This window comes from Callorhinus ursinus, unplaced genomic scaffold (assembly GCF_003265705.2).
Source record: "Callorhinus ursinus isolate GAN/ISIS: 27379988/994484 unplaced genomic scaffold, GSC_fseal_2.0 scaffold47, whole genome shotgun sequence".
Classification (NCBI taxonomy): Eukaryota; Metazoa; Chordata; class Mammalia; order Carnivora; family Otariidae; genus Callorhinus; species Callorhinus ursinus.
The window spans coordinates 5029707-5057086 of NW_027397109.1; the positions used below are offsets into that span (position 1 = coordinate 5029707).

General features: G+C 36.4%; 1 protein-coding gene across 5 annotated transcripts in view; it reads left to right on the forward strand.

Annotated features, from left to right (window-relative positions):
* The window catches only part of LRRC28 (leucine rich repeat containing 28), a 160289-nt gene that overhangs the window by 75225 nt on the left and 57684 nt on the right, over positions 1-27380 (forward strand). For 4 of the 5 annotated variants that reach the window (XM_025893158.2, XM_025893160.2, XM_025893159.2 and 1 more), the window contains exon 6: positions 26030-26236. The exons of the other annotated variant lie outside the window; for it this stretch is intronic. In XM_025893158.2, the coding sequence (XP_025748943.1) occupies positions 26030-26236 (207 nt within the window). The remainder of the gene's footprint in view (positions 1-26029; positions 26237-27380) is intronic. 5 annotated transcript variants of the gene reach the window in all.

Sequence of the window (27380 nt, forward strand, 5' to 3'; positions counted from 1 at the left end):
ATGCATTTTGTGGCAATATCTTTCTATTCCTGGTTCTCTGGACAAGTAACTCTAAAGTTACTGGACAAGGTTCTGTGTCTATAGTTATTGATAAAAACAGTTGAGAATATACTTTTTATATTCTTTCAGTATCTTGGGATGCTATTTCTCTGGCTAAATAAACTGCTTTAAAGTGTGTGAAAGTCTTCATAGCTCCTTTACCCAACCTGGGCTTTAAGTTCCTCTCTAGGATAAGTTTGAACAACACCCTCTTTAGTGAAAAAGGTGGAATTTTGTCATGTGTTACCTAATTATTCTTGCTTCAAGCATAGCTTGAGAAGTCTTTTTGGTATCCTTAGTACTTTTCTGAAGTGTGGCTCATCTGGGACAATGGAGTTTGCTCCATTCTTGCGGGTAGATTCATGTCTAAAACTATTATCATAGACAAATGTAAATCTTTGATTATAGTTTTCTCAGAAAGCAGTAAGATATATATATAACTTCAGACCTTGGATTTTATGTACTTAGGGCACGATTGATTGATTGATTGATGGTATTATTTAACATCAGTTTTTATTCCTTTTTACTCCAAAAGAATAAAGTAATAATAGCTAGAAAATGGCTTTTGTAGATTTTCCGCTTTTCAGAGAGTGAATAGATTAAAACAAGTAAGCCTGCAATTCGTGTAATAATTCCCAGAAGAGCACCATATAACTTTATTGTTGGCTATTTAACACACAAAGCATTATTGAGTTATTGAGGACAACAGCAGATCAACAGACAATAGTATCTAGGCAACAGAAAAGTAAATTCATTCATTTTATTGTTTTAGGTGCTACTATTCCTGTATTGTTCCTGTGATGCCAAGAGTGTTTTGGTGTTTTGAATCACTAACCTAATTAACTTTCTTACAGTCTAATTATAGGCTGAACTTGCAGTGCAAAGTTGCTCCTATCCTAAAATGTTTGTGGTGGGAAACAGTTCCTACATCCCATTGAAGTGCCACTGGCAGTCCATATGTTTGTTTGCTTTTTTGTTGAAGTTTTAATTTTGAGATAAGTATAGATTCTCATGTCCATATGCTTTGACCCAATCATATTTTTCTTTTTAATTTTTTCCAACTATTACCTAATTTTGCAAAAACTGGCTACTGCTACTTTGTGCGTAATGAGAAAGGGTCATGTAGAAAGGTTAGAAGTCTGAAACTCAGCGACCTTCATTTTGTTAAGCACCAACTAGGACAATGGTCATGATTAAGACAAGGTATTAGAAACATCTTTGCCTACTAGTAGTCTGTTTCCTATCCATGAAACTTTTATTTTAAAGTATGAATTTGTAACAAAAAATATTACATTTTGAAAAATTGAAGAAAGCACCAAATTAGCAACTTTTATGTGCCATTAATGGAATGTGCTTATACTTTCTGCAAATGTTAATACTGTACAGGTGTAATTAAGTTCTAATGCCATATTGGCTCAAATAGTAAGCCTTTTGTAAAGTTTTTAGTTACTGTGTTGACAGTTTTTCTAAACTTCAAAGTTGCTTAAAAATCATTTTACTCATACTTATAGTCACTCATAAAAATGTAACTTGTGTGATATATACTGTTTTTTATAAATTTTATTCATTTATTCATGAGAGACAGAGATGTAATATATACTGTTCTTATCTGTTAATGAAAGCAAATACAGAGGGAATAGAAAATTATTGGATCAGTAGTTATACCCATATTTTTGTTAGGTCATTTCAAACCAGAATGGCCTTTTTCTCCTTTGATTTCATTTATTAGTATTCCACCTGAAACTTTTCTGAAGAATTTCTACGGTAGAAGCCATTTCTCTAGGAATAATGAAAATCATATCTTTGTGAAAGAATTTGAAGGGTTATGGATATGGTTTGTTCCATATGTTTTTAGTAACTTTAAATTAATGCTACTGTAATGGCAGGATTGGGCATGAAGGGCTAATGCCTGTTTGCCTAGTAGGAAGGAAGCAAAAAGTTGATATGTGTTGGGAAAGAGTTATAAAGACAGATGGGAGGTAAGATTTAATTTTAAAATTCTTTGAACATTCTTCAGAAGGGCTGCAAGGATAAAATAAAGATATCTACAAAATTGTATTGAAAAGCCCATGGCTGATACAGGCTTGGACCTCAGGGCAGTGTTTTTTTAAGCAGACAGCCTGTAGTTATAATAATCAAGAGTCTCACAAATGTCATATGTACATATAAGTGTTACATTGACCACTAGTATTAAAATAAAGCCAGAATTTCCTATCACATCTTTATTTTCTTTCTCTTCAGCAGAGTTCAAGATAATTCCTTTTTCTTTTCCGATAGTACTAAAACTTAGAATGCTAGACCCTTCTTATGGAGTAATAGGAGAAAACATGCCTTAAATGTTGATGATCAGCATTTTCTAAACTTTCTCTACATACTTTGTGAAAAAAGTGTGCCATGGCCAAATGAATGGGAAAGTGTTGGTGTATCACAATTAAATGAGTTTCCTGCTTGATAACTCTTCTTTAACATGCTAAAGTGCATTTGATAAACAGTTTAGCATATTGTTTTTCCTAAACTTACTCAACCATGGGAGCATTGCTCTAAAGTAGTATTCTTGTGAACATATTTGGGAATAAGCACTGCTCTAGATAAATGATATTCCAGAAGCTCTACCACAACTATTATTGCAAACATTTGGTTAAGATAAAATTAATGGAAAAAGTAAATATGGGTTTTTTTTTTAAGTTGCTTCTAGGGTGTTGTTTTGACATAATTTCTTATTTTTTACTAAACTGCCACTTCAAACAATTAAATGAAAAACATATAAATATAAATTAATTTAGAAAATGTTAATATTCTTGGAAATTTTATGTGCAACCAACTCATTTCTGAAAGAAATACAGCTTATAGGGCACAAATTATCTGTTCATATTGAACTGTTTGGTACTCTTTATGTGCTTATAAGTTTTTATTGTTCTTTGTTCCACTGTTCTGCTACTTCTTGTTATTGAGGGGCATTTGAAAGATTTCTTAATGTAGCACACAACAAAATATTTATGGAGCACAATCAAAGGTTTTCAACTCCGATGTATATTGACTGGCTTACAGCAAAGCAGTGGTACTACTTTATAGTATTTTTCCAAAGGGTTAGGAATATATGGAAATCTGAAGAAATATATTTTTATGTGTTTTCTTTGGAAGGAGCATACAGTTTTGTGTAATACTTATATTTAACAGAAACTGTTTAAACCTTGACTTTTTTCATTTTATAATGAAAGAATTTATAGGACCCTCAGCAATATAGATTTGCATTGCAGCAAGTATATACATACTTACTAAAATTTGGTTTTTATTGCATTGTATTTTAGTGAACTGAAATGTCATTAGGAAGTCCACATTCTTAGAATTTGAATCACAGATCTCTGTGTGATCATTCCTAGCCAAAGTAAACACAACTAAAAAAATGTATATCTATATTACAGATGTTTAGAATTGTTGCATCTCTTGTTCTGAGGAATTCCAAAGTGTGCGATGTAGCGTTTAATTTTATATTATTATAAAAGTGACATGTGAGCATAGAAATAAATAATTAAACATTATAGGAAAGTTTAAAAATGAAAAATTAACATTTTTCTGTGCCCTCATTTCATCTGTATCCCCGATATTAATCACTATTGGGTACTTTTTGTTTTCATTCTGCTGGTGATTTCCACTAGAACTCTAAATAATTGCAGGTCATAAATCTAGAAACTTGTTGCTTTTCTATTAAGATTGACAGCGAATATGGCCAAATTCAGAATTCTCTAATGTCAGATTTCTCATATTGATAGTGATAATGTAAGTTTCTTATAAAGGGTGCACATTTAGAAATCAGAGTTATAGTTTGAATTTAATGTGGAATTATTTTAATTAATGGAGAATTTTTTTAAAACTCAGGTTCATATGTTTGTCCATGACATGTTTTTTCTGTGGTTTCTAAGTGTTCTGTCAGGTTCATTGGAGGTCATTCTTTTTATCAACCATTTTCTATTTTTCAAGGTAGTTACTTTTCTTATGGGAATTTCAAATAAACTGGAATGGATCAATTTGAAATGTATACACACTAACATTTTTCTCTTTAAAATTTTTCCCTCTTTTAATTTGAGTTTAGAAAGTGAGATGAAAGCAATCATTATAATAATATCCTTTTCAGGTAGTGAAATATGGATTGCTTTTAGCTATTCTCTGCAAAGTAGTAAAATAAAAAAATAAATGTTTATTCTGGATCATGATGCTATGATGTTTATGCCAGCAGTGGTCACCTAGTGACTTCATTCAGGTCAAAGCCTAAAAACCCCATTCTGCTACCTCAGTGAAGAGGTACAAAGCCTCCCTAGAAGAAATCTGTGAAACAGGCAATCAATGAAACATAACATAAAAGGAAGATCTGCATATGTTGTCTTCATGACTGCAGAATGAGGCAGATAAAGGATTTTTCCAAGTAGTAATCCATGTACTGATATAAAACAGTAATAAAGATGTTAAGTTTTAGAATAAATGCTCTTAAGTTTTAAAGACAATATATCTGAAGAAGAGCTATATGCCATTTCTTTCTGGCAGTTAGTTATAATTGCCACTTAGCAAGAATACTTTCTAGATACTTTTTCTTCTGCAAAATTCTCATTGACATTTTCCTAGCTACTTCAAATGCCAAATTGACTATTTGGTTAGATAACCGATAAACACCTGGTAAATTACTTATTTTGAAGAACATTGAATTAGAGTCTAGTGTATAATTTAATCACACACAGAGCACCAGGTAAAATGTTAAAACAATGTTATTTTATACTGTCTTTAACATTTAAAAATTTCTGTTGGGAATTAATTGGCAAGCTTGACACTCAGACATAAATATTTAAGTCAAATCAGTTTCTTTTGTGTTTTTCAGATGTCGTATGTTTCAGAGCATTTTATTTTAAAGCTCCCAAATAACACTTAATTATTTTCATAACTAAGAGAAGGTCTTAACTTTAAAAAGTTCTTGTATATTACCTATACTTTCTGGTATTGTTAATTTTATTCTCCATTGTGATTATGTGTTATTAAACATAACCTGCCACACATTCAGAGTTATATATAGCAAGCTCCTTATGATATTGGACAGTTTTGTCCTATACTGGAAGACCCTAAGTCATGTATTACAAAGGGTATTAAAAATGTTATTTATAAGTTCCTGTTAATTTGTAAACCGTTTTCCCTTGGAAATAATATAATTGGTGAGTAGGTTCTGAAGCAAGTCTCCTAAGACTCATTTAGCTCATGGTGTCCTAGAAATACATTATGCACCTGCTGTCATAGGAGGGAGCGTGTGCACGTAAGCATGCAACTGCAGTGTGATAGGATAAGAGTGAAGATGGAGAAACACACTGGTACTGTTTGGGTCCCCAAAATAGTCACTCCCCTTCAGTCTTTTTGTATCCTGACGCGAACCAAATTCAGGCTGTTTCTGGTCCATCAAATGGACGAATTAAGGAATGGATTTAGTTTTTCCAAACTGGGTAGATGTGATTATGTCTTGCCAAATGTGAAAAGGATGTCATACGTGAACAAATCTACCCAGATTCTGAACTCACGAAGTCAAATTATTGTTAATTCCTTCAAATTAATTATCTTAAAGACACACTCATTCCAACAAGAGTCTGTGGTTTCTAAGTTTAAATAAGATCTGCTGATAAAGTTTTTAAATAATTTCCAAAAACATGAAAGCAGCATTGTTATAAGAATGCCCCTAAGCTGGGGCGCCTGGGTGGCTCAGTCGTTAAGCGTCTGCCTTCGGCTCAGGTCATGATCCCAGGGTCCTGGGATTGAGCCCCACATCGGGCTCCCTCCTCGCCAGGAAGCCTGCTTCTCCCTCTCCCACTCCCCCTGCTTATGTTCCCTCGCTAGCTGTCTCTCTCCCTGTGTCAAATAAATAAATAAAATCTTTTAAAAAAATGCCCCTAAGCTGTCATTGAACGTATTCAACGTATGTGACTCTGTGGATGCCAATCTTATTTAAATTTTTTTTTTCCTTTTGGCTATGCCTTCAGAGTTTGAGGCATGTTCATAACAAAATTGGTGATGGAAAATTCTACCCTTTTTAGGGTGGATTTGAGTCCTGGATTCCATGAAGCAATTCTGTATCAAGATCTTAAGACAATTCCAAAACAGGAATTTCAAAAGATATGAGTGAAAACATATAATTGGATTTGCTTTGCTGGCTGAGGACCTTGACTGACAATATTTGCTTATATACCTTCTGAAATTTTTGCTGAAATTTTAGTTATGTTATTTCATGATCATTCTTTGTAAATTATGTATATTATATTTCTCTACAATTGTATCAACTATAGGAAATCATACATAAGAATTTGAAGATGCTAAATAGTCTGGGGCTATTTAAAATGTGAGTTGCTAGTCTTCTGTCAGTAATCTCTCTTACCGGATATTCCCATCACTTGCATCCACAGAGATAATTATAAGGCACTAGGGGGAATTTAAATTCTCTTCAACGTGTGATAAACCTCTGGCGGTCTTGGATTTCACATTTTCTTTTTCAAGGATTTGTGAGTCGTCTCGAAGTTCTAAAACAGTTGTAATTTTGATAAACAAATTGAAATCATAACTTGTGAGGGTTTTCGCAGCTGCAAGTCTAGTCTGTGGTTGCTTAACAAGTGAGACAGTTTAAGGGATTCATTAATTAATTCAAAGAATATTTACTGAACACCTACCTTGAATTAGAAACTGTGAGGTGCTCAGGCTATGGCAGTAAATAAGGCAGTCAGTACTCCTGCTCTTGTGTTTATTTTCTAATGGGAGGCACTGACTGTGGTTTAATAGGTGAATCAGTGAATAAAATAAGTAAAGATCGTGGTAAATGCAGGGAAGGAAATAAATGGGATCCTATAATTGAGAAAATGTGGTCCTGTTTAATTAGAGTGTCCAGGAAAGCCATTGTGAAAATATCATGAAGTTCCAAAAGACAAGAATGAGCCCACAGTTTGAGGAGCTGGGCAAGGGATATTCCTGGCAGAGTAATAGCCAATTCAGAGTCTCTGAGGGAAGAAGTAATTTGGATACTTTCTTGGGCCAGAAAGAAGGTCAAGGTAATTGGATTGTCAGAGGTGGACAAGAGAGGCAGGCCAGGGGCTGATGGGGGGACTTCACTGCTAGTGACATGGTATGTAAGATTTGATGCATTGTACAGTAGGGAAGCCAGGGCAGAGTTTTGGACAGGGAAAGAATATGATCTGGCTTGCATTTTAATATCACCTTGGCTTCTGTGCAAAAAATTTATGGGAAGGGGGCAGAATGGAAGCAAGAAGGCAGGCTGAGGCTGTTGGGTGAATTCAGGCAGGAAATTATAAGGTGCTGAGCTCAGTGCAGAACAGTGGAGGTAGAGAGAAGACATTTGGGCAGATTTTGCAGTGTGGCCTGTCACAATTACTCAGCCTTTGTTCTCTGTTTATCTCTACCCTGTGGAGGAAATGACAGCTTCTAATGGTATTCCCAGATTTGGCCATTAGCCAGTTCATAAAATATCATCGATAGTAAAATAAAAGGCTTTATTAAATCATTTTTTGTTCTAGTAAAAAAAAATTTAAAGGGTTTAAAGGGTAAACTTTCTTTTTACCTATCTGTGAACATGTTTCAGCCCAACCTGTGGAAAGCAGGCCATTTCTCTAGACAGACTGCTTATTGGCAGGCAGAGTGATCAGTCTGCATTTAAAAAAACAAGTACAGTATTCAGTGTTAAAGAATTCTAATTCTCATGTCAGATAAGTGGGTAAGCTTCTTCTTATGGAAATATTAATTTGCATGTTTGTTATGACTTTAGAATATATGAGAATTTGACCCCAGTTGTCACAAGTAATATCTAAGTCGTATCATTTGGTAATTGCTGTTAACCCAAGAGGATGAGACATCTGTATGCTGTTGTTAGCCCTTCTTCAAAATGGACTGATAGGTGATGGGAAAATGAGTTGGTTTTTATTTTTTTATTTGACCAAAAAAGTAGTCCTGCCCATTTCCTTAATCTCCCTCCTTAGAGTCTCTTTCTCTGTGCTAGACATAACAAACACACATACTGCGTTTGCAATTGTTTCTGTGACAAAACTACATCAATTTAAAACATTTATATTCAGGATTTACGCTTAGAATATTATGTGATATAATGAGCTAAGAATTATATTTATTGTTTTCTGCCATGCATTATTGAATTGTACTGGATATTTCATTTAATTACTTGAGGCGCATGTTCTTTTTTCTTTTTACAGATGATTTTTTTAAACATCAAGCCAGTGATCTAAATATTTGAGTAAATAACCCAAAGTTGCACAGCTGATAAATAATAGGATTATGCTTTAAACCTGTATCTACATACCAGAGTATGTCTCTTCCTTCAAGAGAAAGAGAATGAATATAAAGAGAGACACTTACTGTATATAGAATGGAATTTGGCATTGCAATATTGTCTTTTATTTCTCTGTATGCTGTTCCTAACCCAGTGTGCTTTGGAGCTCAAATTAGAGCTGTTTCTCATGGTACCGGAAAAAGCCAGTGCTTGAAAACACCAAGCCTTGTTATTGACTCTCTGTGGTCATTGGCTTGGCATGGAGTGGGTGGCTTCCTTCCCATTCCCACTTAAATTTTAGGTTAGGTCAGTGTGTATCAGCAGAGAGTGATGATTTAAAGGGGACTTACTGTTTTTTCTTTTGAAATTGGCACTCTAATGTTATTCTTATGCTTAGTATAAATAATTATGTGGCAATAATGAAATTATTTTCAGGATATTCTATAAGTAGCTGAGAAGTTTTAAGGTATTGTATATTTAGTATAAAAGTAAAGAGTAGGAACAACTGTGAAGGTAGGATTATTCTAGGTACATTAAGGAAATAAAGTGTACACACTGATGTTTACTCCCTGGGGTGTGGTGTGGGGACAGGGAGACCAGCTGAAGAGTCAGATTTTACTAGTATTCCAGAAAGAATGCCTTGTAACCCTACATCAGTAATACTAGATTAATTTCAAGATAACCTAGCAATAACTATTTTTGAAGGTGTCCATGTTAAGTGTATTAATGATAAAATTATAGAAATGTTATTAAAAGGGAAATGTAATAATGCCATATTTTTAAAAAGCCTTCAGAAAAATGCAAGTAGCACATTATGAGAAATAAAAACAGCTAAGGAACTGATTGAATTATATAAATTTTATACCAAGGATAATTATTCTACTTATTTCTAATGTCCAGAAAATCAATACTTGGAATTTTTAAAATTTTGCTTTAATATGCATTTTATTTTTAACTTTTAGAAAACTTTATTTTTGAAAATGTGTTACTGTTTTAAGTTTTTATTTTAACATATGTGAACATTTACCCTTGAGTTATGTAACCACCACCAGAATCAAACACAAAGGAGTTCCTGTATCCCCTAAGATTCCCCTGTGCCCCATGTATACCAGCCTTCACCCACCCTGTAGGACCTACATAACTTTTTTTTTTTATGTTTTATTATTTATTTTCTTCTGCTTACTTTGGGTTTAGTTTTCAGTTCTTTTTCTCGTTTCTTAAGGTGAAAGCTTAGGTAAGGATTTTGAAACTTGCTTTTCTACTGTAGGCATTTAAAACTTTAAATTTTACACTAAGCCCTTAACTGTGTCCCATAAATTTTGATATGTTGTATTGTTTTTATTTAGTCAAAAATGTTTTCTAATTTTCCTTGTAATTTCTTTTATTCATGGGTTATTGAGAAGTGTGTTGTTTAATTTCCAAATATTGGTGATTTCCCAGCCTCCTTCCTGCATACATTGTATGATTTCAATTCCTTTAAATATAAGATGTGTTTTTTGGTCTAATGAATGGTCTGTATGGAGAATGTACCATGTACACCTGGAAAGAATGTGTATTCTGCTATGGTACTCTGTAAATGTCAAATTAGGTCCGTGTGGTTTAAGTCTTTCGCATTCTTGCTTACGTTCTGACCAGATGTTCTATCAGTTATTGGGAGTGATGTGTTAAAATCTCCATCCATCATTGTTGAAATGTCTACTTTTCCTTTTGGTTCTGTCAGGTTTTGCTTTATGTATGTTTGGGTTTTTAGGGTGCATAAAGTTATAAATTGTTATATATTCCAGAAGCATTAATCACTTTACTGTCATGAAATGTTCCTGTTTGTCTTTTTTTTTTCCTATTTGTCTCTTAATAATATTTCCTGTCTTAATGTCTAACTTTTCTGATACGAATATAGCTAGTCTGTCACTCTTGTTGTTTTTTGCATGGTATGTATTTTTTGCATCCTTTTTACTTTCAGCCTATATGTACAGTTACATCTAAAGTGTGCTTCTTAGGGGCATCTGGGTGGCTCAGTCTAAGCGTCTGCCTTCGGCTCAGGTCATGATCCCGGGGTCCTGGGATCGAGCCCTACATCGGGCTCCCTGCTCCAAGGGAAGCCTGCTTCTCCCTCTCCTCCTCCCCCTGCTTGTGTTCCCTCTCTCACTGTCTCTCTCTCTCTCAAAAAATAAATAAAATCTTTAAAAAAATAAATAAAATGTGCTTCTTAAAGATAACATTGTTTTTTAGGACCATCTGACATTCTTGTTAGATTTGCATTGTTTTGTTTGCTACATTACTGTAATTGTTGGTATGGATATATTTACATCAACCATTTTGCTATTTGTATTTACACAACTCATATCTTTTATGTTCCTCTGTATCTCCTTTATTGCCTTCTATTATTTTAATATATTTTCATCTTTAACTGGGATGTAATTGACATAAAACATTGTATTAGTTTCAAGTGTACAACATAATTATTTGATATTTGTATATATTGCAAAACGATCACCACAATAAGTCAGTTAACATCCATCACCATAGTTATAAAATTTTTTTTCTTGTGATGAGGACTTTTAAGATTTACCATCTAGGGGTGCTTGGCTTGCTCAGTCAATGGACTGTGCGACTCTTGATCTTGAGGTTGTGAGTTCCAGCCCCATGTTGGGTATAGAGGTTATTTAAAAATAAAATCTTTAAAAAAAAAAAAAGATTTACTCTCTACAAAGTTTCAAATATACAATATAGAATTATTAACTATAGTCACCAATGTTGTACATGAAATCCCCATGACTGATTTTATAACTGGAAATATGTACCTTTTGACCCTCTTTTCCCATTTTGCCTAACCCACCCCTACCCCCACCGCTACCACTCTTCTCTTCTCTGTATCTATGAACTTTTTTTTTTTTTAAGATTCCACATATAAGTGAGATCATATGGTATTTGTCTTTCTCTGACTTACTGCACTTAGCATAATGCCCTCAAGGTCCATCCATGTTGTCACAAATGGCAAGATTTTTTTTTTTTATGGCTAATATTCCATTGCACATTTTCTTTATCCATTCATCCATCAATGGATACTTAGGTTGTTTCCATATCTTGGCTATTGATGTGGTGAACATGGGGATGCAGATATCTTTTTGAGTAAGTGTTTTTGTTTTCTTCAGATAAATGCCCAGACGTGGAATTGCTAGATCATATGGTAATTCTATTTTTATTTAATTTATTTCTTGAGGAACCTCCATACTGTTTTCCATAGTAGCAGCATCAGTTTATATTCCCAGCAAAAGTGCCTGAGGATTCCATTTTCTTCTCACCAACACTTGCTATTTCTTGTCTTTTTTGATAATAAGCAATCTAACAGGTATCAGGTGACATAACATTGTGGTTTTGACTTGCATTTCCCTGATGTTTAGTGAAGTTGAGGATCTTTTCATGTGTCTGTTGTCTGTCTGCATGTCTTCTTTGGAAAAATGTTTATTCCAGTCTGTCCATTTTAAAATCAGATTGTTTGGGATTTTTTACTCTTGAGTTGTAGGAGTTATTTTTTTTTAAAGATTTTATTTATTTATTCGACAGAGAGAGAGAGAGACAGTGAGAGAGGGAACACAAGCAGGGGGAGTGGGAGAGGGAGAAGCAGGCTTCCCACGGAGCGGGGAGCCCGATGCGGGGCTCGATCCCAGGACCCTGGGATCATGACCGGAGCCGAAGGCAGCCGATTAACGACTGAGCCACCCAGGCGCCCCGTAGGAGTTATTATTATTATTTTTTATATTTCCCCCTTACCAGATATATGACTTGCAAATATTTTTCCCACTCATATGTTGCCTTTTCATCCTGTTGACGGTTTCCTTTGCTGTGTAGAAGTTTTTTAGTTTGATATAGTCCCACTTGTTTATATTTGCTCTGGTTGTCTTTGCTTTTGGTGTAAGATTCAAAAAATCATCACCAAGACCGATGTCAAGGAGCTTACCGCCTATTTTCTTACAGGAGTTTTATGGTTTCAGGTCTTACGTTCAAGTCTTAATCCATCTTGAGTTTATTTTTGTGTATGGTGTAAGATGATGGCCAGTTTCATTCTTTTAAATGTGGCTGTCCAGTTTTCCCAACACCATTTGTTGAAGAGACTATTCTTTCCTCATTGTATATTCTTGTCTCCTTTGTTGTAAATTAATTGACCATCTATGCATGAGTTTATTTCTGGGCTCTCTAATCTGTTCCATGGATTTATATGTCTGTTTTGTGCCAATACCGTGTTTTTTGATTACTATTGCTTTGTAATATAGCTTGAAACCAGGGGATGTGATACCTCCAGCTTTGTTCTTTTTCAAGATTATTTAGGCTTTTTGGGGTGTTTTGTGGTTCCATACAAACTTCAGGATTTTATGTTCTATTTCTGTGAAAGATGCCATTGATATTTTGATAAGGATTCCACTGAATCTGTAGATTGCTCTGGGTAGTATGGACATTTAAAAAAAATTTTTTTAAATTTTATTTTATTATGTTAATCACCATACATTATATCATTAGTTTTTGATGTAGTATTCCATGATTCATTGTTTGTGTATAACACCCAGTGCTCCATTCAATATGTGCCCTCTTTAATACCCATCACCAAGCTAACCCATCCCCCACACCCCTCCCCTCTAGAACCCTCAGTTTCTTTCTCAGACTCCATAGTCTCTCATGGTTCATCTCCCCCTCTGATTCCCCCCCCCTCCTTTTTCCCTTCTTGCTCTCTTCTTTTTTTTTTTTAACATATAATGTATTATTTGTTTCAGAGGTACAGGTCTATGATTGAACAGTCTTACACAATTCACAGTGCTCACCATAGCCCATACCCTCCCCAATGTCTGTCACCCAGCCACCCCATCCCTCCCACCCCACCCCCACTCCAGCAACCCTCAGTTTGTTTCCTGAGATTAAGAATTCCTCATATCAGTGAGATCATATGATACACGTCTTTCTCTGACTGACTTATTTTGCTTAGCATAATACCCTCTAGTTCCATCCACATTGTTGCAAATGGCAAGATTTCAGGGTTTTTTATGGCTGCATGATACTCCATTGTGTATATATACACCACATCTTCTTTATCCATTCATCTGTCGATGGACATCTTGGCTCTTTCCATAGTTTGGCTATTGTGGACATTGCTGCTATAAACATCGGGGTGCTTGTACCCCTTCGGATCCCTACATTTGTATCTTTGTGGTAAATACCCAGTAGTGCAATTGCTGGATCGTATGGTAGCTCTATTTTCAACTGTTTGAGGAACCTCCATACTGTTTTCCAGAGTGGTTGCACCAGCTTGCATTCCCACCAACAGTGTAGGAGGGTTCCCCTTTCTCGACATTCCCGCCAACATCTGTTGTTTCCTGACTTGTTAATTTTAGCCATTCTGACTGCTGTGAGGTGGTATCTCATTGAGGTTTTGATTTGGATTTCCCTGATGCCGAGCGATGTTGAGCACTTTTTCATGTGTCTGTTGGCCATTTAGATGTCTTCTTTAGAAAAATGTCGTTCATGTCTTCTGCCGATTCTTGATTGGATTATTTGTTCTTTGGGTGTTGAGTTTGATAAGTTCTTTATAGATTTTGGATACTAGCCCTTTATCTGATATGTCATTTGCAAATATCTTCTCCCATTCTGTCGTTTGTCTTTTGGTTTTGTTGACTGTTTCTTTTGCTGTGTAAAAGATAGGGATTGCATTAAATGTGTAGATTGCTCTAGGTAGCATTGACATCTTCACAATATTTTTCTGCCAATCCATGAATATGGAACGTTTTTCCATTTCTTTGTGTCTTCCTCAATTTCTTTCATGAGTATTTTATAGTGTTCTGAGTACAGATTCTTTGCCTCTTTGGTTAGATTTATTCCTAGGTATCTTATGGTTTTGGGTGCAATTGTAAATGGGATCGACTCCTTAATTTCTCTTTGTTCTGTCTTGTTGGTGTATAGGAATGCCACTGATTTCTGGGCATTGATTTTATATCCTACCACTTTACTGAATTCCTGTATGAGTTCTAGCAGTTTTGGGGTGGAGTCTTTTAGGTTTTCCACATAAATTATCATATCATCTGCAAACAGTGAGAGTTTGACTTCTTCTTTGCCGATTCGGATGCCTTTGATTTCTTTTTGTTGTCTGATTGCTGTGGCTAGGACTTCTAATACTATGTTGAATAGCGGTGGTGATAGTAGACATCCCTGCCGTATTCCTGACCTCAGGGGGAAAGCTCTCAGCTTTTCCCCATTGAGAATGATATTCGCTGTGGGTTTTTCATAGGTGGCTTTTATGATATTGAGGTATGTACCCTCTATCCCTATACTCAGAAGAGTTTTGATCAGGAAAGGATGCTGTACTTTGTCAAACGCTTTTTCTGCATCTATTGAGAGGATGCTTTTTCTGCATCCCATGGTTCTTGTTCTTTCTTTTATTAATGTATTGTATCACATTGATTGATTTGCGGATGTTGAACCAACCTTGCAGCCCAGGAATAAATCCCACTTGGTCGTGGTGAATAATCCTCTAATATACTGTTGGATCCTATTGGCTAGTATTTTGGTGAGAATTTTTGCATCCATGTTCATCAGGGATATTGGTCTGTAATTCTCCTTTTTGATGGGGGTCTTTGTCTGGTTTTGGGATCAAGGTAATGCTGGCCTCATAAAATGAGATTGGAAGTTTTCCTTCCCTTTCTATTTTTTGGAACAGTTTCAGAAGAATAGGTATTAATTCTTCTTTAAATGTTTGGTAGAATTCCCCTGGGAAGCCATCTGGCCCTGTGCTTTTGTCTGTTGGGAGGTTTTTGATGACTGCTTCACTTTCCTTAGCGGTTATAGGTCTGTTCAGGTTTTCTATTTCTTCCTGGTTCAGTTTTGGTAGTTGATACATCTCTAGGAATGCATCCATTTCTTCCAGATTATGTAATTTCCTGGCATATAGTTGCTCGGAAGATGTTCTTATTAATTGTTTGTATTTCTTTGGTGTTGGTTGTGATCTCTCCTCTTTCATTCATGATTTTATTTATTTGGGTCCTTTCTCTTTTCTTTTTTTTTTCTTTTCTTTAAAGATTTTATTTATTTATTTGACAGAGAGAGTCACAGCGAGAGAGGGAACAGAAGCAGGGGGAGTGGGAGAGGGAGAAGCAGGCTTCTTGTAGAGCAGAGAGCCCGATGTGGGGCTCGATCCCAGGACCCCAGGACCATGACCCAAGCTGAAGGCAGACGCTTAAAGGACTGAGCCACCCAGGCGCCCCCTCCTTTCTATTTTCTTTTTGATAAGTCTGGCCAGGGGTTTCTCAATCTCATTCATTCTTTCAAAGAACCAGCTCCTAGTTTCGTTGATCTCTTCTACTATCATTTTGGTTTTTATTTCATTGATTTCTGCTCTGATCATTATTTCTCTTCTCCTGCTGGTCTTAGGCTTTATTTGCTGTTCTTTCTCCAGCTCCTTTAGGTGTAGGGTTAGGTTGTGTATTTGAGACCTTTCTTGTTTCTTGAGAAAGGCTTGTACTGCTCTAAACTTTCCTCTTAGGACTGCCTTTGCTGCATCCCAAAGATTTTGAACAATTGTGTTTTCATTTTCATTTGTTTCCATGAATTTTTTAAATTCCTCTTTCATTTCCTGTTTGACCCATTCATTCTTTAGTAGGATGCTCTTTAAGCCTCTCTGGGTTCTTTCCAACTTCCCTCTTGTGATTGAGTTCTAGTTTCAAAGCATTGTGGTCCGAAAATATGCAGGGAGTGATCCCAGTCTTTTGGTACTGGTTGAGACCTGATTCGTGACCTAGGATGTGATCTGTTCTCGAGAATGTTCCATGGGCACTAGAGAAGAATGTGTATTCTGTTGCTTTGGGATGGAATGTTCTGAATATATCTGTGAAGTCCATTTGGTCCAATGTATCATTTAAAGTCTTTATTTCCTTGCTGATCTTTTGCTTAGATGATCTGTCCATTTCAGTCGGGGGTGTTAAAGTCCCCTACTATTATTGTATTATTGTCAATGTGTTTCTTTGCTTTTGTTATTAAGTGGCTTATATAATTGGCTGCTGCCATGTTAGGGGCATAGATATTTACAATTGTTAGATCTTCTTGTTGGAGAGACCCTTTAAGTAGGATATAGTGTCCTTCCTCATCTCTTATTATTGTCTTCGGTTTAAAATCTAATTTGTCTGATATAAGGATTGCCACCCCAGCTTTCTTTTGGTGTCCATTAGCATGGTAAATGGTTTTCCACCCCCTCACTTTCAATCTGGAGGTGTCTTTGGGTCTAAAATGAGTCTCTTGCAGACAGCATATTGATGGGTCTTGTTTTTTAATCCAATCTGATAGCTTGTGTCTTTTGATTGGGACATTTAGCCCATTTACATTCAAGGTAACTATTGAAAGGTATGAATTTAGTGCCATTGTATTGCCTGTAAGGTGACTGTTATTGTATATTGTCTGTGTTCCTTTCTGGTCTATGTTACTTTTAGGCTCTCTCTTTGCTTAGAGGACCCCTTTCAATATTTCTTGTAGGGCTGGTTTTGTGTTTGCAAATTCCTTTAGTTTTTGTTTGTCCTGGAAGCTTTTTATCTCTCCTTCTATTTTCGATGACAGCCTAGCTGGATACGATATTCTTGGCTGCATATTTTTCTCATTTAGTGCTCTGAAGATATCATGCCAGTCCTTTCTGGCCTGCCAGGTCTCTGTGGATAGGTCTGTTGCCAGTCGAATGTTTCTACCATTGTAGGTTACAGACCTCTTGTCCCCAGCTGCTTTTGGGATTTTCTCTTTGTAAGTTTTACTATTAGGTGTCGGGGTGTTGACCTATTTTTATTGATTTTGAGGAGGGTTCTCTGCTCTGAAGGAGCCGAGAACTCGGGGCCCCACTCCTCAGTGAGCCCCCAGAGAAAAGCAGTCAGTCACTCCTGTCTCCCCAGTCTCTGGCTGCAGTCCGTGCTCACCCAGCCTGTGACCGAGCATTTCTGTCTCTGGCACCTGACCCTGTTTGGAGTCTCCAAACCCGGCAGATTCCTATGGTGCGCTGCTGCATGGCTTCTCCCAAAGAAGAAAGGGGAGTCTCCCCGGGTCTGCCGCTTGTTGGGTCCCTGCTGGAAGAGCAGTGGCCCAACTGTGCCATGGTCATGGTTTATGGCAACCCCAAGCTCCGAGCACATTCCTGGGCTCCGTCTTTGCAGCGGTTTCCCTGCTCTGATACCTGGGAGCTCTGCCGCACTTGGGCACCCGCAGTCTTTCTGTGACCCCGAGGGTCCTGAGACCACACTGTCCCAGGGAGGATTCCACCCCCTGCTTAGCCACTGGAGCAACGTCCCTCAGTGGAGCTGACTTCTAAAAAAAAAGTTCCAATTTTGTACTCCACTGCTCTATCACTTGCCGGTAGTCGGCTGACAGAGGCTCCCTCCCCCCACGATCTAGCTTCCCAAATACCGCCTCAGATTCACTTCTCCGCATGTCCTTCCTTCCAGAAAGTGGTTGCTTCCTATTCAGAGAGTTGCTGCTATTCTTTTCTTCTATCTCCTGTTGAGTTTGTAGGTATTCAGAATGGTTTGATACCTATCTAGCTGAATTCCTGGGACCATATGAAATTTAGGTCTCCTACTCCTCTGACATCTTGCTCCTCCCCTCTCTAGTATATTCATTTTAACAATATTCTTTAAATTCATGAGCATAGTATATCTTTCCATTTATTTGTGTCTCCCTCAGTTTCTTTCATCAGTGTCTTACAGTTTTCAGTGTACAGGCCTTTGACCTCCTTAATTAAATTTATTTCTAGGTTTTTGCTTTTTTATGCAATTGGAAATGAAATTGTTTTTTAAATTTCTCTTTCTGATATTTCATTATTCTTCTGGATTGTCAAATTTGTTGTCATGTTATTGTTCATAGTAGTCTTGTATGATCTTTTGTAGTTTTGTGGTATCAGTTGTAAGTCTCTTTTATTTCTGATCTATTTATTTGAGTCCTCCTATTTTTTCTTGGTGAATCTAGCCAAAGGTTTGTCAATTTTCTTTACCTTTTCAAAGAACCAGCTCTTAGTTTCATTGATCTTTTCTATTTTTAATCTCTATATCATTTATTTATGCTCTGATCTTTAATATTTCCTTCTTTCTATGAACTTTGGGCTTCATTTATTCTTTTTCTAGTTCCTTAAGATATAAAATTAAGTTTGCATATTTGAGTTTTTTCTTGTTTCTTGATGTAGGCATTATTTGCTATGAACTTCCCTCTTAGAACTGCTTTTGCTGTATATCATAAGGTTTGGTATATTGTATTTTCATTTTCAGTTTTTCATTCTTTAAAACTTGATTTCTTTTTTGACTCATTGGCTGTTCAGTAGCATGTTGTTTAATTTCCACATATTTGTGAATTTTCCAGTTTTCATCTTGTAATTGATTTTTAGTGGGGGTTTTTTTTTTTGAGTCACTGTCATCATACTTTCCTTCTTTGAACTTGTTCTTGTTAGTTCATTCGTTCATTCCTTCCCTCCCTCCCTCCTTCCTTCCTTCCTTCCATCCCTAGGCCCAACGTGGACCTTGAACTCATGACCCTTAGATCAAGAGTTGCATGCTCTACCCAGCTGAGCCAGCCAGGCGCCACTCTTTTTAGTTCTTTCAGTGTGTTTATTATGGCTGATTTGAGGTAATTGTCTGCTAAATTCAACATCTGGATCCACTTAGAATCATTTTCTATTTACTCTTTTTTTTCCTGAGTATGGATTACACTTTCTTGTTTTATTGAATGTTTTGTAATTTTTTTAAATGGACATTTTAAATAATATAATAGCAGTAACTCCGAATTCTGATTTTTTCCCCTACCTGAGGATTATTGCTATTTCTTTTTACTTATTTGATATTCATAGTAATTTGCCTGGACTAAAAATTTGAAATCCTTTCCTCCACAGTATATGACCATTGATGTCTCTGTGGGTTTTTTTTTTTCCTCCTTATTTTTGTTTAAATTTTTAAGCCTAGCTTATTAGGAATTATTCCTGTTTCTGTATAGCTTGGCAGTTGAACACCTTGAGGTATGACTTCTGTTCTCTGTCAGTAGATCTGTGTGTGGGTTTAAGAAGCCCATTTAACATTTAGGCAGTGTTCAGATGTACCCTATTTTTTTCTCTTAGGCTCTGTCTTTTCTCCTCTATCCATGTGTGCAAGCTCTCTGTAGATCTAGAATTTGTAAATTGCTTGAGCCCTCTCTGGTCTCCCCTGTGTTTGCTCATGACTTCCTCTCAGTCTGATATATGTAGAGAGTCTATCAAATATCTTCCTGCTTCATAGCCCATACCTCCTGGTTAAATTTCTGGCCTGTCTGCCCAATTCATTCCTTGCCTCAACCAAGAACATCCCTTAGCCTCATAAAATCATTAGCCTCTCATTTCACTTGCAACCAAGATTATTACTAATTATTAAGTACCGGGTGTGGGTTTTTCACCTTTTGTTCTAAATCATGTCAGCCCCCTCCAGCAGTGAAGCTGCTGGTTGTTTGCACTCTGCCCTGCCATATTAGAAATGTTGTACTAACCAAGTGGGGTAGAAGGATGCGAGCCACCCCAAGTGAGCTTGTCACATATTTCTGCTCTTCTGATTGGAAATGTCGAAGTTTTTCATGAATATATGCTTTTCCATTTGTTGAAAACTTTTGGTCAGTTTCCAGAGTACTGAAATGTTTGCTTTTGACAATTTTCTGTAATTTTATAGTTACTTTCTGGGCAGAGGATTTGGCAGCCTCCTCACTCCATCACTGGAAGGTCCAGCTTTTCTTTTTGTTTCTTTTTTGGCTATGGTTTGCCTGGCATATGTTTTTATCACTTTATATTTAATGTATCCATGTATTTATATTTTAAATGGATTCTTTTTATACTAGGATCTTCTATTTAAATCCAGTCTGGTAATCTCTTTTAATTGGTGTCCTCAGGCTATTTGCTTTTAATGTTATTGTTGACCTTATTAGATTTAGGCTTACTGTTTTATAATTAGTTTTCTGCTTGTCGCCTCTAATTTTGTCTCTTTATTCCCTCTTTCCTGCCTTGCTATTATTCAAATATATTTTAGTATTTTCTTTGAATTAATTTATTGGCTTTTGGGGCTTATCTCTTTTTATTTTGTTTATTTTTTGAAGATTTTATTTATTTATTTGAGAGGGAAAGAGCGCACAAGTTGCGGGAAGAGCAGGGGTGAGCTGAGTTTGGAGCCCGACCTAGGGCTTGACCCCAGATCATGACCTGAGCTGAAATCAAGAGTTGGACACTCAACCGACTGAGCCATCCAGGTGCCCTAGGCTTACCTCTTTTTAAAATGTGTTTTATTTTAGTTTTCCCATTAGAAATTACATTATACATATCTTTCAAAATCTACTTGGAAATTCCTTTTGCTTTCCTCCACCAACCTTTGTGTTATACTTATCAGAAGTAGTACATCTATATACATTGAAAATCTTACCAGATAATGCTATGATTTTTGCCTTTAGCAGTCATGCATATCTTGAAACACTTAAAAGGAGAAAAGTAAATAGTCTGTTATATTTACTCAGTTATAATAACTCTTATATTTGAAGACATAATGGCTTAACTGAGAAAATTTGGTGAAAGATATAAATTTATAGATTTAAAAAGCTCAGCTAAGAGGGCCTGGCTGGCTCCATCAGTAGAGCATGTGACCCTTGATCCTGGGGTTGTAGGCCCCACATTGGGTATAGGGTTTACTTAAAAAGCTCAGCTGACCCCAACTAGGATAAATTCAAAAAAGTCATTTACAGGTACATCATAATCAACCTGCTAACAACTAAAGTTAAAGAACAAATCTTGAAAGCACCTAAAGAAACAATGATTCAAATGGCTGTAGAGTTTTCCTTGGACACCATGGAGGCTGGAAGACAATAGAACAGCATCTTTAAATTACTGAGAGGAAAACATGGTCACCCCAGAATTCTGTATCTAATGAAATTAATCTTTAGGAATCACAATGATAGGAGGACACTCCCAAGTGTAGGAAAACTAAGAGAATTTGTTGTCAGCATACCTGCTCTATGAGAAATGCTAAAAGTTTTTCAGTCTGACTGAACTGATAGAAGAAGGAATCTTGGATTTTCAGGAGTGAAGGAAGAGTTACTTAATGAGCATCCGGTTGTCCTGGCCTTGGTGCCATCTTTAGACTTGACCACTTTTGCTAGATTTACGTTTGGCTGAGAGTTTTCAAGTTTTTAACTTGAGCTCACACTTTGGATTCTCTTTCTTTATTTCTGCCTGATATATTGCTACCCCAGGCTTATTTCCTATTTTTTTTTAAAGATTTTATTTATTTGAGAAAGAGAGAATGAGAGATAGAGAGCACGAGAGGGAAGAGGGTCAGAGGGAGAAGCAGACTCCCTGCTGAGCAGGGAGCCCGATGTGGGACTCTGTCCCGGGACTCCAGGATCATGACCTGAGCCAAAGGCAGTCGCTTAACCAACTGAGCCACCCAGGCGCCCTTATTTCCTATTTTTTTGTATTTAAGTTAGAATCTTAGATAAATTTTGACTCAATTGCTTTCTAAAAATGTGCTTCCACTACCCCCACCAAAAAAAAAAAAAAAAGGAAGGAAGAGAAAGGGAAACAAACTATAAAAGATTCTTAAAGATAGAGAACAAACAGAGGGGTGCTGAAGGGGAGTTGGTGGGGCATGGGCTAGATGGGGGATGGGTATTAAAGAGAGCACTTGATGTAATGAGCACTGAGTGTTGTATGTGGGTGATGAATCATTGAATTCTGCTCCTGAAGCCAACATTGCATATGTTATCTAACTAGAACTTGAATAAAAATTTGAAAAAAAAATGTATTTTTGTGTTGGCTGAGCTTAAGCAAGTGTATTTTTTAATAAATTATTGAAGTTAAGATGCCATATGTAGTCCTAGATTTGAAGCCTGGTGTAAAATGGTCATGAAAATTATGTTTAATTGAGTCTACCTGAGAAGCTATTTAATTTTTATTTCTCTGTTTCCCACATACTTTCACAGTTTGACAAAATCATTAATTTTCCAATCACATTATAGACAGTATTCAACTCAATACTTTAATTGGAATAATAGTTAGCTTAAGTTTTTTTATAACAATTGAAAAGGCCAAAATAGTAAGCTACTGAGAATAATGTCCTTTTGTTGTACTCATTCATTTAATATGTGCAGTCCTGCATGTTTCAGATTTAATAAAATGCTTTTATTCATCTCACATAGGAAGTAAGAAATGTCAGCTTTTCGTTCTCCTTCCCATTCCTCAGTACTTTGACCTTTGGTACTGACATTATGTGTTTCCCCTTTTTGGTCAAAAGTGTTATTAATTTTAGTATCTGAAATATGTGTGCATGTCTGCCAAAGCAGAGTGGAAATATTGATCTGTTACCACTGTAAAAAGTAAATCATCACGTTATGGAAAATTTAGAATTATAATCACATATTATTTCCCCATCTCACAATACAATAAGGCAATGCTGAATTGAAATGGTGGGCAGTTGGGGCGCCTGGCTGGCTCAGTTGGTTAAGTGCCCGACTTTTAGTTTCGGCTCAGGTCATGATCTCAGGGTCTTGGGATTGAGCCCTGTGTAGGGCTTCTGCTCAGCGCAGAGTCTCCTTGTCCTTCTGCCTTCCCCTCTATCTCTCCTCCCACTCGTGACTGCTCACATGCTTGCTTGCACTTTCTTTAAATAAATAAATAAATCTTTATTAAAAAAATAAATAGTGGGCAATTGCAAGCTTTAGTAATTTTTGCAACCACATCAAAACACTTCTTTACACATTTAATTATTTTGTAACTAATGATTAAAATAATTTCTTTTGCTTGCTCCCATGTGATTTTTAATGGATTTTTCAAATTTCTTTCAATATGTGGTTTAATAGATACTGCAATTCAGAATTGATATAATTTTAATTTTTTCATAAAAAAATTAAGTTTTTAGCATTGGCATCACCATACTTAGAGTATAATAATCTAGAAGCACTAACATTATCTTTGACCATTTTTTATTTTACTGTTTTCTGTTTCTAGTCAAGTACCCCTGATGCTTTTCTTAAAATATCTCTGGAATTCTTTAAATTTGTCACACTGCCTCTGTTCTAGTCAAATGTCTACTTGTTTTCTCAGCCTAGAATCTCCTTCCATTCCACTGCTGCTTTATATATCCATCATTCTAGTTTTTTCAAAAGAGTGCTGTTATTCTGTATGAATCTTCAGGAGATGTCATATTCTCACTGCTGTGAGTCCAAGTCTCTCTACCCAGAATTCATTATCACTCACATCTGCATGAAGGCCTTCATAAGGTACTTATTTCCTACCCTTCTCCCATGGGCGTCTTTGTTACTGGTTGGGCTCCAAATAGCCCGTTGTGCATGCTGCATTTATATTTTCACTTACATGCCTTTCCTGATCTTTCAGCCACACCCCCAGCCCCTGCTGGCAGGGCTGTATCCATTTTCCTTTTCAGTTTTTCAAGTGCTGGTCTTCTCCAGTACATTTTGCAAAAGTTTCTCCCACCCCTCATCTACCTCTTCTTTCTCTGACCTTCCTATCACACATCATCTTTTTTTTGTTTTTTAGGATTTTAGTTATTTTACAGAGAGATCAAGAGATCACATGTGAGTTGGGGGAGGGGCAGAGGGAGAGGAAGAGAATCTCAAGCAGAGCAGACTCTGCACTGAGCCCAGAGCCCAAGGTGGGGCTCGATCTCATGACCCTGATATCATGAGCTGAGCCACCCAGGTGCCCCACACATTGTCTCTTATGTGTACTGGGATTCTCAAAGGTGGAGACCTTGTCTTATTCTCTCTGCACCTGGCCCTGTGGTGTGTAGCTGATTCGTCGCACTTCTGTCCCATTTCATTTCTGTAGTAACTTTATAAAGCGAGGTGAGGAAGGTTTCTTGTTGCTATTTATCCAGTGCTAGGACATGATGATTCTTCCCTCAACTGCCTCACCCCACACATCCCAAATTAGAGGCATTTTTTGTGTGTGAATTAGATAGGTAGATTGGCAAGCATACCTAAATGAAACACTGTGCTAATGGAACCAAGAATGAAATTGACTCCTGTGTGCATCAGTTAGGTTCAAATAGAACAAAACTCCAATTAAGCATCACAGACTGTTCCCTGAATCCTTCCTGCCCATATTCAAATACATATGTTGCTCAGTATTGGGGAAATTGGGCAATATAGTATGAATTTCCCAGCACAAATCCCTTGTAATATTATAAAAATAACTAGAAATTAATACATTTTGCACTTGTATTACTTTCATTAAAAATAGTTACTAAAAATGCTCTGGGTAACAGTCTCTAACAAAGATTGACAAACTTTTTCTGTAAATGGCAAGATAGTAAGTATTTTTAAGCTTTGCAGGCCACATATGGTCTCTGCTACATATTCTTTTTTGTTTTTGTTTTTGCTGTTTTTTTTGCCACCTTTTAGAAATGTAAAAACCAGTCTTAGTTTGCAGACAGTATAGAAGCGGGCCACAGGCCAGATTCTCCTGTGAGCCCTAGTTTGCCAACCCGTGGTCTGTAGCAGTAAGAAAAGGTAGTCTGTGTAATTGGGCATCCAATAGGGCAGAAGATTTTCTGTCCGGTAGAGAAGACATTGCTAATACTAACCCAACCCCTGAACAAACTGGGATGTGCCCAGGGGGTGCAGTAAAGTGGCCAGAACATGGGAAACCTTACCCTGAGGGGAATGGCTCATGGAACAGGGTCAGGATTAGAGAAGGCCAAGAGACAGCCTCCGTGGACTTCAACTTAGAAGTTCCATAATGTGGAAGAAGTAGATTTGCCCTACACAGTGCTTCCTGTGGAACCTTGAGTAGATTGTACTGTCTTCACAGAGTAAACGTCCATTCCCTAGAGATTGCTTAGCAGAGCTTACTCGGCTCAGAGAGGCTTCATGGCAGTGATTTTTCCTGAAAAGAATGGAGTACCTTGTAAAGAACTTCCCAACCTTTAGACTTAGTGATTTGGTGTAATACAGGGACATAATTGTAGTCACCATGGAACAGATTACAACTATAGGTAGCATTAATAAGGGAATATTAAAGTATAAATGGAAGGACTTCATTTGGATGAAATTAAATCTTCGTAAGATGTGTATACTTTGAGTGGGTTTTTAAAAAAAGAACGATATGGCTCAACAGTATCCAAAAAATATTGCCTACCAACAATTTCATCTTACTATATTCTTCGCCATTGTGAAATTTTCCAAAAGACATCTTAACTCTCAGTCCAGATATTTTTCTGTCTAGTTCATATAAACAAGGTACACTTGGTGGGATACTATAATTTGTTTTTAAAGCTCCCACTCTTTACTTAGATAGAAGGTAAAATCGCAAAATTATCAAAGACCAGGTACCTGGAAGTGACTATAATTTTTCTTTTCCCACACTAGCAACAACTTTTGATTCATCAAGCATCAGAAACCGGGGTATCAGACTTCTGGCTCATATTCACTACTTTGTGTCTCCTTTTTCTAGGCGAGCACTCTTCTCCATTAAAAAAAAAAATTCCAGCAGGCTAATTAAAGACACCTACCTCTGTTGGATTATTTGCATATTTCGGCATTCATGTCTGTGGAAATTGCTACAGCTACTGATTTTATTTGTTTTGAACTGTTAACAGTATTGATTCATTTTATTTAATTTAATCAGGATGCGATTTATCTTAATTTTGATTTTGGTTGTAGAGGTTGGCGATTTGAAGGAGCTGCAGACACTAGACATTTCTACCAATCGTTTGCTAACTTTACCCGAGAGGCTTCACCTGTGCCTTTCTCTGCAGTACCTCACCGTGGACCGCAATCGTCTACGGTGCGTGCCGCGCCATCTCTGCCACCTGCCCAGCCTCAATGAGCTCTCCATGGCTGGAAACCGTCTCGCATTTTTGCCACTTGGTAAGTGATCGTATTCATCTGGCAAAGCAAAAAAGCCAAAGACTAAGACGGAAAGCCCTTGTGTCCTTGACTAGGAAGGATAGGGTAGTTGCCTTCTTTCTGTTTATCCTGAATTGCCTCTCTAAATCCATTTTTATAGTGAACAAAGCATCAGTCCCAGTTAACAAAGTTTATTTCAGTCTGGAATTTCATATTTTAAAACAGAAATCTGTGCATAAATGTTGTTTAGGGACAAAATATAGGCAATATGAGATGATTTGCTCTAAAAAAGGAATGAAAACATGTGTGTATATATTATATATATATGACTGTAAAATTGATGGGGGTTATTGAGCAATATGAAAGGACAGCTGCTGGTACAAAGATACCTGTCTAGATGTTGAATTCTACAGAGAAAAATTTGTATTGGGTATCCTAATGATTAATATTGTCAGATAACCAGACTACACAATTTTAAAAACTTTACAATTGGCCGAACTGCCTGCTGAGCTAGAAATGTCACACTGGCAAACAAATAACATATTATTCACTGTAGGTTTCTGTGGCAGGCCCATTTTAATAAAAGAATACATTTATTTTCACTGAGAATTGAATGATTTTGTTAACTTGTAAGAAACAAAGGTGCCATTTTAAAAAAATTAAAATATGAGGCCCCACAGAACCCTAAGCTGTCATAGTAAGCCTCCTATGATTTTACTCATAAAAGCATTTTTTATTAATGAATAATTCATTCCTGATGGCAGTGAAGTGAATAATTTGCTAGTCCCTGAGAAGAAATATTTTCTACCATAATACAGTACACATATTATTTTCAACTAAAAATAACTGGGAAATGTGAAAATCAATTTGAATAATACCAAATAATTATCCAATTTAAAAAGATTACTTTTCTATAAATATAATTAAATTCTATACTTATAAAATTAACAAAATGAAATAAAACCATTTCAGAAACAAGTTACATTTCTCAGAAACCAGAGCTTTCTTTTAAGTGAGAAAAATATCACATATAAATAGATTAAAAAAATAAAAGTACCTGCTGGTTTAACCACAGGTTATAAAACAATTACAGCAGTCAAGCACTAACCTACAAATTGAGAGATCCAGGTTCTAGCCTGGTTCCCCCACCTCACAGTGCATGACC